This window comes from Gorilla gorilla, chromosome 12 (assembly GCF_029281585.2).
Source record: "Gorilla gorilla gorilla isolate KB3781 chromosome 12, NHGRI_mGorGor1-v2.1_pri, whole genome shotgun sequence".
NCBI lineage: Eukaryota > Metazoa > Chordata > Mammalia > Primates > Hominidae > Gorilla > Gorilla gorilla.
Genome location: NC_073236.2, coordinates 70659826 through 70671863, shown reverse-complemented (window position 1 = coordinate 70671863; position 12038 = coordinate 70659826). Strand labels below are relative to the sequence as shown.

The 12038-nt window shown below is 40.2% G+C and overlaps 1 protein-coding gene across 3 annotated transcripts in view; it reads left to right on the top strand.

Annotated features, from left to right (window-relative positions):
- ANTXR1 (ANTXR cell adhesion molecule 1) overlaps positions 1-12038 on the top strand; it is a 236348-nt gene that overhangs the window by 69843 nt on the left and 154467 nt on the right. For all 3 annotated transcript variants that reach the window (XR_010129955.1, XM_031008064.3, XM_055378912.2), the window contains exon 9: positions 8209-8269. Coding sequence is in view for 2 of the 3 variants with exons in the window: in XM_031008064.3 (XP_030863924.3) it covers positions 8209-8269 (61 nt within the window). In the remaining variant the exon portion in view is untranslated. The remainder of the gene's footprint in view (positions 1-8208; positions 8270-12038) is intronic.

Below are 12038 nucleotides of genomic sequence, written 5' to 3'. Positions count from 1 at the left end.
TGAATCCCAACACTTGGCCTGGTTACCGCGATGCCAGCTCCTCCTCCCAGCTATCCCCACTTGGTGTGCAATTGAGGGTGGTGCCTGAAACCAAGGACACTGTCTGAAAAGGAGAGCCCATAGTTGCTGGCACCAAGCCATCTCCATCTAGGAGAATTTCCCTAGAATAAATATTTAAGCCGACATCAGGCTTCCTATTAAGGAGAGTGAGTCAGCACATAGAGCTTTCTGCATGCTTGATCAACAATAAACAACAAGCATTGAGCAAACACAACTATGTTTGCAAGGATTTCTCGCAAGCTGTGGCATGACCATCCTTGTTATCAGGGAAACTGTGAGATCAACGGAACCGAGGAATCAATCTATTCCGTGGTATATATAAATTTATTTTATTTATGAAAACCAGATCCTGTGCTGATTTGTCCCCTCCACTCATGGGAAGCAATGTAACCCCCTAATCTGGCCCAGGCCCTAACAAAGCTGTGATAAAAGGTGAAATCTGTCTTCCAGGCTTGCCTCCCAGCTACTCTTCCAAGACCCCAACAGGAACTGCAAAGGGTTTTCCTGTGATCAAAATTCATGTCACATTCCCAAAGTCCTGGAAAGTGTCTGCCTTATTGAACTAATCCCTTTTCCAGGGCTAGCAGATGGGGAGGCACATTTCAGCAGCAGCAGCTCTTCTCATAAATCAGGCTTGTTGGTCACTGGAGGCAACCTCCTTCCCTTCCTTCGCCCCATCTGAATCCTGTCCAAAGGCACCCTTCAGTCTTCCCATCTCTACAAAGCCTGCCCTGCTCTCTCCTCCTCCATGAGCTCTCCCTGCCTTGGACTCCAGTGGCACCAATTTTTGGAAGCTCTTGCTTGGCATGTGGATCTGTTCCATGCCTCTGCCATTCCTCCTGGTCACATGCTAAGTTGTGCAATCCCAAAGACTGCCCCATGTGTCATATTTCCCATGATATGCAGCCCTGTGCTTTGCATATTTATTAATTATAAAGCAACCCAGAGTACCATAGAGCTTTTGTGACCCAGGGAAGACCTACACTGCACAACAAGAGGGCAGTCTGTGGCTCCGTTTCTTGTAAAATCCCCTCAGCCTCTCCCCTCCCCTCTCTTCCAAGATTGCATCTGTAAAACATGGCATTCTGGGCACCATTCACATTAGCAGGCTTGGATACAAAACATAAATAGAATCAATTGTAATTTCTGTAGTGGGCAGAAAATCTTTTTTCAAAAAAATCTTTTGCCTCAGCAGTCATTAATTAGACTCAGATTTTGCAGACACTCAGACCAGGCATTTCTCCTACACTATTATTTCTATTCAGCTTATTTAAAAGTCCAAATTGAACAAGAATTCCCAGAGCTTGAACAGGCTACAAAGATTGCAGAGGGGCATGTTCAGTTAATCCTCAGATCATTCCCATTCTTCCTGCAGCCCCTCCTCCTATATCAAGGAATCTGCTGAGACCCACTATAAAAGCAACAGCAGAATTTTAGAACGAAATCAGCTCCCAAGAAAGGCCACTCACTTTTCCAGTCTGCTCATCTTACTAAATAAACCACATTTTGAAGTTCCCAGCTCTCTGAGCTTTTCTCCTGCAGACATGAGAGGAAAGTGGTTTAGTGGGGAAACAAATGAATTTCCTCACTTTTAGAACCTTGTTTATCCTACACTCCTTCGGATCAGATTCTCATTGAGTGTGAAACTAACAGAGTAGCATCTATTTAAGTGAGTGGAGTGCCCTCCCTCAGACAAAAACTTTAGCATGTTTTAAGAATAAGCTTTATTGTTTAAAATACACAAACTGCTTCAAAATGTGTTTTGTTGCATGTAAGAGTGGTATAATGTATTTGGTATAGTGTATCAGTGTACATAAAATCATATATGAATCCCAGAAATATGTGTGTATAATATTCCATATTTGTATTTGTAAAGTTTTTTGTCTTTTTTTTTTTTTTAGAGATGGGGTCTTGCTATGTTGCTCAGGCTGGTCTCAAACTCCTGGCCCCAAGCAATTCTCTCACCTTCACCTCCCAAAATGCTGGACTTACAGGCATGAGCCACTGCACATGGCCATATTCCATTTTTATTTAAAGTCAGATTCTATAGAACTGACATGGATCTGGGGTAATATCCATGGTTAACAATATGTGTGCCTATTAAAGTGTGGAGAATTTAGTTAGAAAAGGCAACTTTTCTTTTTTTTTTTTTTTTTTTTTTTTTGAGGCAGAGTCTCGCTCTGTTGCCCAGGCTGGAGTGCAGTGGCGCTATCTCAGCTCACTGCAAGCTCTGCCTCCCAGGTTCACACCATTCTCCTGCCCCAGCCTCCTGAGTAGCTGGGACTACAGGCGCCCGCCACCACACCTGGCTAATTTTTTGTATTTTTAGTAGAGACGGGGCAACTTTTTAAACATTTTATTAATTAGAGATTAAATCATTTCAAAATTCATGGGGACAACATTGACAGTCCTGAAGATGTGTTTGAGCCAGTTGTGTGTCCCAAGCTGCCTGGCTGTCCCCAGGCTTATCCAATGTGCTTTCTGCCATCAGCTGTAATAACGTTTGTGGCGCTTCTGTGGGAGGCTGAGCCCCACCAACCAACTACAGTTCTCTATGTTTTTCCCAAGAAAAGGGGTTGAGGCCTTTACAAAGCTGGCCGACCTAATACAGGGGATTATGATATACCTACAACATTTTTTTTAAGGTAAGCAACTTTTTTAAAATGAGGTGTTGAAATTGGCCTCTTGGGAAGGCAGCAAGTCCCCAAAGATGGTAGTACTTAATCAGACGAGGGGAGTATTACAAGATGCAGAATATGGACTTGTATTCAGAAGACCCTGAGGTTACACTTATAGGGGGAAAGGGAGATTAATACATAATATGCTACAATGCCAGTTTATTAAGACGTGCAGGAAGTGTGTCATTTATTCATTTATTTATCCAATATTTATTTAATGCTTACTATGTGCCAGGCTAGTCATTGTGAATATAATAAGTAAAAACAAACCCAGTCCTTCTCCTTGTAGAGTTTATAATCTAAGACAGTGACCAAACAATAAAAAAAAAAAACTGTAAATTATAAACTAGGATAAGTTATCTAAAGGATGGCAGTTTACATTAAAATGTGCATGGATATAGAGATATTTCATTGGTCAAATCACCAGCACTTAGGTGGCAGAACTCATATTGGATTTGGAGAGTGACAGAGAGAGCAAGGTTAACTTAAACGTTCAGGTTTTTGTCTTAGACAACTGAACAGATGTAAATGGTCAGTAGATACTTAACCATCCTTGGCACCAGCATACTTCAAACCCCATACATCTTTAAACCAGAATTTGCCCTTTACAACAAATAAGACACCAAGGAACATGCTCTGAAAGACTTTCTGAAATATGTGTGAAAGCAAAAGACACCTATACCATCAATGGATAAAAGAGATTGGTCCATTATAAACACACAAAAAAGTTCTCCAACAGGAAATGGCCAAGTAAATAAAGATTGGTTGTTTATTAAAGCAAGAAGCAGAGCAAGTAGAAAAAAAAAATGCTGTGCCTATGATAAGGGAGGGATTCCTTATAACTCTGTGCAGATATTCACAATTCTATAAAGATTCTTGAGAAATCTCTGCATAAACTGAGAACTTCATGACAAAGGACATTAGATTTTTAGAATTTGAAAAAATAAACTCTTCTATACAACCCGGACTGGTCCACAATGGATTTCACTTTAAATATATCAAACAGCTCCTGTAACTTGGCAAAGTTCTTGTACATCCGCTGCCTCTCTTACTCGTCCTCCCACCAATAATCCAATGAGATGTACAAAAGTCAACTTACCAGAAACAACACATTACAATTATTTAGCTCTTTATGGATTTCAAACATACTTTTCCATCTATTTTCTCTTTGAAATCTGTCCAAAAGTTGGCAGGAAAATAGCATTAACCTTGGTTCAGTTTTTGTCAGCAAATATGATTAAGCCGAAGGCCAGTGGTGGGCGATGGGGTTTAAGCATATGTGATCCATGGTCCATGCCCAAAAGTAGCAGCAGTAGCAATAGTAATGACAAAGGCCACTGTTGTTTGAATACATGCCAGACATTCTCTTAAGTGCTTTACTGCCAAGGTCATTTTGACCACTCTTCTTGGTGCCTTATTTTCATAAGGTACTCATGCTGGCTGGTGACCCAAGGGTTATTAACTTTCTGTGGATCAATCACATCTGTCTAGTTCTGTCTATAAGACAAAAACCTTGTCAGTTTTCCTTGATCTCATGCTCTCCCTCACTGTCCAATCCAATATGAATTTTATTACCTAAATCTGATTGATTTTACAAACAAAATATCTCTGCATTCATGACTGTTATTTTATTTAACCATCATACAGCTCTTTGAAGTTGGTGTTTTTCTTATCCCATTTTACAGCAGAGGAAACTGAGATTTGGAGGTTTGATAACTTGTCTGAGTCCACATGGCCAGTAAGTGATGGGACTTGGATATGAATATAAACCCATTCAGAGTCCAAGTCTATCTTCTCAGTCTCCAGAGCTTAAGTTCTTGATAGTAATAGCTACCATTAGTTGATTACTTATCAGGTTTTAGGCACTGTGCTATGGGCTCTGCCTGTGTGATCTCATTTAATCTTCCCACACAACAACTTTATGCTCGTACTTCAGGTAGATACTATTGTTATCCCACTTTTATAGAGAGGAAACAGGGAATCAGAGAGGTTATGGAACCTGCCCAAGGTCACACTGCTCATGAGTGAGTTGACCTCAGCTATTTGATTCCAGATTCCAAGCAATTACTCAGGATACTGAACTGCTTTCCAAAATTGGGGTTCAGAAAAGTTAAGGGATTTGTAAAGGAGCATAGGTCAGGTAAATACGGACCAGGGCCAAGACCCAACTCTTCACGTGGGATTATACTTGAGGCGTGCAGTTATCTTATCCCTCTCTCCTCTGCAGATCAGTCATACCCTCACCTCAAAGCCTCTTACCTCTAACATCAGCCTTACCCTGTGTAAGTCTCTTCCACTGCATCTAGTGATTTCCCATCAGCGATTCCCCAGTGCTGTGTCTTCACTTCTGCCATGGCTACCACTGCCCGGGCCTCCCTACCCCCACACAGTCTCCAGTCCCTGAGCTGATCTGCTGTCTGCTACAGTTCAGACAGGGTGATTACCATACAGTCTTGGCTGCTAAGAACCACGAGAACCCTTCAAATCCACCAGCTGCCATTGTGACTTCCTACCTTTTGAAACCAGACATTTCAAATGAGTAGGAGCCCCAGTCCCAGACAAATCCTGCCCATCCCCCTCACTGATAAATTTTACTCTATTGGCTGTATTGCATCCTTCCAGATGTTTTAAGTTAAGATTGGGAAAGCTGTGTTTTTACTGGATTGAATCACAGTGCTTGGCTGACATTTTTTGGCCCTCCATACACCCCTTAGATTTATCAGCTAATTGCAGACACTTTGAGAGAATAATACAGCATGTGTTTATTATGACAACCCCTGTTAGTGTGCCTTTGTGGTTAAAGATCCACGGATGGTTCCTTTACCAATCCCTGGTTGAGGATCAGAGTTGGTTCAAAAAGGTTGGTTGAAACTCAGGTTGGGTAAAAATTTCATGTGTGTGTTTGGGGAATGGGAACAGGACTAGTCCAAAAGCTCTTTTTAAATTCTTGGACTGTTTTGAAGTCTTTAGTTTTGGATGATAAAATGATTTATTAGGAGATGTCAAATGCCTGAGGAATTTTATTTAAAACATCAAAAAACAGCTTTGTGTTGTTCTAATATCACTGTTTAATAAGTTTCTCCCTCTGGGCTACCTCTATTTCTCAAATGTGGGCTGTCTGGAGACTTGTGCCTGAGGACAAGTCAAACGGGGTGGAAAGGGGGTGGCTTCCTCCCTTGGTCATGGCAACCACTGGCTGAAATACCCCCATCAAACAGGAAGAGCCCAAGAGCAGCAAGTTCAGGGATGGGCAAATGGACAATTTCACAATTCAGGCAGGGCTGTCTGGGATGAATCACTGTGCACCAGGATGCTAGCAAGTCCCAGTCCTAGGACGGTGCTACATGCACAAGAGACCAAAAAGACTAGATCAACCATAAGACACTGGGGAAGCCAGCAGGGAAACACAGGTGCCCAGGATATATCTTTGGGGTCCTTGTTCCCAAGTTAGACTGACAATGAGTGGAAAACAGGAGCTCAGTGTTTTCCCCAGGTACCCAGAGCAGGTGTGTGAGGACCGCTGACTCTAACAGAGATGGGCAAGGGACATGGGAGTCCGGAGCATTCCCTTCATGCTACAGTCAGGATAGACTTAGGGACCAGGGAGGAACTGAGGCTGCACCTGTGTCTGGGGTGGGTGGAGGTGGCTAGGTAAGCCAGAGGCTGAGGAAATGAGGCAGAAGCTGAAGGAACTAATTACTTCCAACTGCGGAGTCAGAAGGATGCTGCAAACAAATAGGGGAATCGAAGTACAAAAATGCCATGAAGTTCTACAGAGTGAAGGAAAAGTAGTCAGAAAATCTGAATTTTAGAATTGTCAAGAAGAAATGTTGCTTTTGGTGACATTCAGGTACATAGAGTTACCTAAAATACATGGTTGGGAGATAACCTATTTCAATGAATGCATCTTAATATTTTCTTAAGCATGTTTGTTCATTTTCTTTCGCAATGCTTCTCTATAAGGATGCCCAGATTTCTCTCTGGAATGGGTAAATATTACCTCTTCTGAGAAACTGATTTGTTTTCATTCCACAGATTGAGAAAGCTCATAAATATTGGCTGTCCTTTTCGTTTGCTACTAGAAAGCTTGGAACTAAGTCCACTCTAGCAAGGAAATAAGCTCCTCAGCATATTTTTTCTATGCTATTCTCACTTCTTGCGTCATCTTCCCTTTATTTTCCCTTTAGTCAGCCCCACATTTTCATTTACTCTCTTTCATTTGTGTCTTGTGATATATCACTTAAGCTGGAACAAAGAAGCATATGTAAATAAACACAACGATGCAAATAAATGGGCGTTTCCCAATGCTAAAAGATGCTTTCTTCTTTCACGGACTTTAAATTTTATAATCATATCATCAGTTGTTTTAACAAATGCCCTTTTCAAGAATAGAGAAAGGGTTTCCTTCAGCCCTCTAAACCATCTCAAATTCCAAATTAAGTAAAGACACTGCATTTGGTTGGTAAATTAACTCAATGTCTTATACTTGTTTAAAATACTTGATTCAAATTCTAGAATCAATATTCTCAAGGTAGGATTTATAAATGGTGGAGAGAAACTTAGGTGCTACCAGTGAGAAACCCCACTCTAGCCAGCAAAAGTCTTCATTATTAACTCCTGTGAAGTCACAGTGCTCCGCTGACTCTCCACTCAACCCTATAAGACTCATTTGTGGACAAGTGTACATTTCCATTTAACTAAGTCTCAGGAGGTCTTCCTGAAGAGTGAGGCACAAATGCCGCCTTTGAAGCTCACATTTTCCAGACTTTTCAAGCAAAAAAGGAACTCTTGGTCATCTGACTATGCAGCTTCTGTGGAGAGTTGACCATTTCCATCCTATCTCTCCAGCTCTATCTAGTATCACTCTCTTATTTCTACTTTTCAAGCTGCCTTTGTTCCAGTTCAAGAAGTCTATGTACTTTTTCCTTCTCACCTTTGCTCATACCATTCCCTGCCTGGACCCTAACCCTCCCCTAACCCACTCCCTTTCATTTGAGTCCCACCCTCAGCTCCCAGCTCTTCCATGAAGCCTTTCCTAGCATACCTGCCCCAGCATCTCCTCCATGAACTCTGCAGCTCCTACTGTCTACTCTTTCACCGTTGCACCTACCAATAGGAGTGGCCATTGGCATTTATCATTTCCAGAGTTAAGTCCCATTTCTGCAACCCTATGTTAAACCTCTGCAAAAACTAGGACTGGCATAGCATAGGCTCAGTAAATACCTGCCAAAAGAGCAAATGAATGAGTAATTCTTAGGGCTTTTAGGATACCCAACAGCATCTAGCACAATCTGGCTTAATAAATGTTTGGTATTGGTACTAGTCAAGATGTTAGACTCCTCCCACCCCCACCACAACCAAATGTCCTTGAACCTTCCTATCTCTATCTCAGTAGCTAAAAGCAAAACCCTGATTCTGTCTTTGAACAAAATAAGCTGTGCATTGACTCTTTCATTTCCTCTCCTCCTAGATTTTGAAGAAGTCCTGCATCGAAATTCTAGCAGCTGAACCATCCACCATATGTGCAGGAGGTAAATTGAAATGAAATGCTAATTGCTTTCATACAATTGATGATATTTTGAGTTCAAGTCACATATGTACTTCATTGGTGGTGGGGTGGGAAAGAGGAACAGGAAGGGGGAGGGTGAAAAGAGGAGTTGAAATTGCTAACCAAATTTGCTCCAAGGAGAAAAGGAAAGAAAGAAGCCACATGTCAGTTGTTTGAAAGTTAAAAAAAAAAAAAAAAAAAAAATCTGTCCAAATTCTCTTCTTTCACTGGGCTCAGCGCCTCATGCCTATAATCCAAGCACTTTGGAAGGCCAAGGCAGGCAGAGCCCTTGAGGTCAGGAGTTTGAGACCAGCCTGGCCAACATGGTTAAACCCCATCCCTACTAAAAATACAAAAAATTAGCCAGGTGTGATGGCGCTTGCCTGTAATCCCAGCTACTCGGGAGGCTGAGGAAGGAGAATCTCTTGAACCCGGGAGGCAGAGGTTGGGTTGCAGTGAGCCGAGATCGCACCACTGCACTCCAGCCTGAGTGACAGAGCAAGACACCATCTCAAAAAAAAAAAAAACTTATCTTCTTTCATGGGACCTAATTAGAAGGGAATTGTAGAAATACTGGATTCTTACACTGAATACTCAGTGACTACCAGCACCCTACCTCTAGATAGAAATGGAATCACCCCTCTTTTTCATGAGGCCCTGAAGATACCAGACAATCATAGTGGTCATAGGCCATACTGGAAATACTGCTATACTAAAGTTTTTAGTTGGATGCTGGCCTTCTCACACAGTTAATATATTTATCTTAATTGTTTAATCTGCCAGTCCTCACACAATGGTAGTGGACGGCTCTGGTTGTCCCTGTAGAGGGCCATATAGTTTTGTCATTAATAAGGAAGTCTCTGTGTAAAGAATTAGCCTTCTTCGAGTCACAAGATTTTCTCTAACTGATCAAAATCAGGGTCATGCTCTTGTTTCATATTTAATGGACTGCTTAAAACTTCAACCACATTGGTGCTTCTCGTATAATTCTTGACAGGTTCCCCATCACTCTTCTTTCATTCATTTGAAAAGTATTCTTAAGTGCCTGCTGCATGCCAGGCACTGTGCTAGGTGCTGGAGATAAGGAAGGAAAAACTCTCTGTGTGAGTTCCTGTCCCCCAGAAACTTGCATCTTTCACCATTGAGAGTTTATTGTTGATATCACCTTTTCAGCCTCCCAAAATACAGTGCCAGTTATTAATTTACCAACAGAAAATATGTCATACAACCTGATAAGGTAGGAAGCATTAAAAGAAGAACTTTCAGGCCTCTTCAAACACTACACACATCAATGTTTATGGCATATTTTACTGGTATAAATGAGGGAACTCCTTAAGGATTTTATTCCAGTTTCTGGCCTATAGTTTAGAACAACTGAAAGACTTTCAGGGAGTTAGATGCACTAAAAAATCGGTGCCAGCAGCAAAACATCAAGTATATATGTAAAGATATAAAGTTGTTATCAATACTTGGTAACTAGTTATGTACATACATAAATATACAGCATGCATACATAAATACATATGTACATACCTAAATGCATACATACATAAAGTTATTAGCAAAATACTTGGTAACTAACTATTCAGAAATATGTGCTAATTTCCCAAAGAAAGGCAATCCCAAAAGATTACCTACTGACCTTTAAATAAATTGCTACCTGACCACACAGATGGCAGGGGTAAATGTGATTGCCACAGAGGTAGATCGGTGAGAATCTCTTTAAGAATTCAGAAATCTTACCTAGGCAAATTTGACAAAAACATATGCCCACATGAATGCAGTGCCAGGGCTTCATAAGGGGCCTGTGCAGTGAGGAGCCTCAGTTAGGCTTCATGAATTTACCTTGAAGATAAATTCACCTCTTGGCTTTGTGTGCTTCAGGTAGAGGAATTGAGTAGGATATTTGATTAATTAAATCTCATGTAGTGTGTGTGAATTGTTTTATAAACACACATTTTATAGTTCTGTAATTTTAAAACAATTAGAAAATAAGGGAGTTCCTTGACTGCAATTATTGCATTCATGAAGAAAACCCAGACTTTGAGTTTAGCAATCTAATTGGCTGTATTGTGCAACCTTGGAATGAATCAGAAAGTCTAAAGACAATGAACACAGTTTCTGTTAATTCACTAGTATAATGAATTCCCTTCCTGTAGGCTCCTTGAAGACAGAGAAGGAAACTTATTTCTCTCTACTTCCCACTGCCTAGCAGAGTACCCAGCACTCACTAGGTGGCCAATAAATGTTGACTAAATGTCTCGATTCATGTATTCGTTAAAAAAACAATGCCACTGATATTTGCCTACTTGACCCTTATTAATTCCTTTCACCAACCATAAGAAGTTAATATACCTTTGAACTGCAACTAAAATGAAGCAAAATCTAAAATTAATAGACAAAGATAGAGTAAGACCAAAGTAAAAGGAAAAATCTCCACCACTTAGACAATGGAAAATTGCCTTTGTAAGTAATTTTAACCTCAAAAAGTAAACAATATCCCTTATATGTCATTAAGGTGTTCAAGACAATAAAAACACCACAAAAACAAAAATGACACAGAAATACCAGTGTCCACAGGATCTGATCATATCAAATTCATAGACTTCAATGTTTCTCATCAAGTGAAAAAGAAAAATAAATGAATTAAGAATTAAAAGATAATTTTGGAAAAGCTAAGGAAAATACAAGAAACAAATACACAATCCACTAATAAATTTAAACAAATTAAAGCAATTCAACAGATAAATTATTCCAAGGTTATTTTGTAGAACCAATAAAATAGGCAAATCTGGTAAATCCAATCTAAGGAAACTTTCTTTAGATTTTCTTAAAAATCTCTGGCTTATGTGCAATATTACATATTTTATAAGCAAACAACAGTTATCTGTATCAAACTATCCAATCATATTATCTTCATTTCTTATAGAGAAAAAATTAAAACAAGACACAATGATGAAAGCTAGAACTAGGTTTTGTAAAAGGCAAGCTCCCACCTCTCAAATTCAAGTCGTAAGGGTTTAAACATGCTGATTACAGAATAACATTTCTAAGAAGAGAATGAAACTCCCAAAAGATATCCTTACATCAAAATTTCTTCCATAGATTTCTTTGAAGATTTCTTGTTGACCATTCTCTGGAGTAAACATAGTTTTCAGGAAGCCTGGGAGCCCATTTCATTGTCCGGATGCCTGTCAGATAGAGCGAGGCGTAGCCCATCTGTGACTTTCATTAAGCTAGTTCAAAGATATAAGTATTTACGTGAAAGTGCTTTGAAAAGTATAAATTGTTATGCAGAACAAGATGGCTTGTTATCAGCATCATCTTAATAAGGATTAAAGGCCAGTGTTAGAATCATGATGTTGATAATGTCATACCTAGATGAGAAAAGCATTCCTGTATGTTTCTCCACTGAAAGAAAATTGGGGAAGAGTATCTGCAAAATGATTAATTAACTCAACATGTATTGGGGGAGAGAGTAAAAAGGAAATAACTGATTGTTCACATTTCTAACATATAATGGTGGGACCAATCCCTAGACAGATATATAAAGAAGGTAAACTTTGCCTTCATCGAAAACCTTCCCTCTTAACCTCCTCCTTTCACTCTGTGAATTCCTTCTTTTCCTTGGCCCCTAGAACAGCCCCTGCTGTGGAGCCCTACCCAGGTCTGTCCTGCTCAAGACACTCTATGCTGATGATTGCATTCCCCTAAGACAGTGATCTCAGCTGGCTTTCAACCCCAGCTCAACA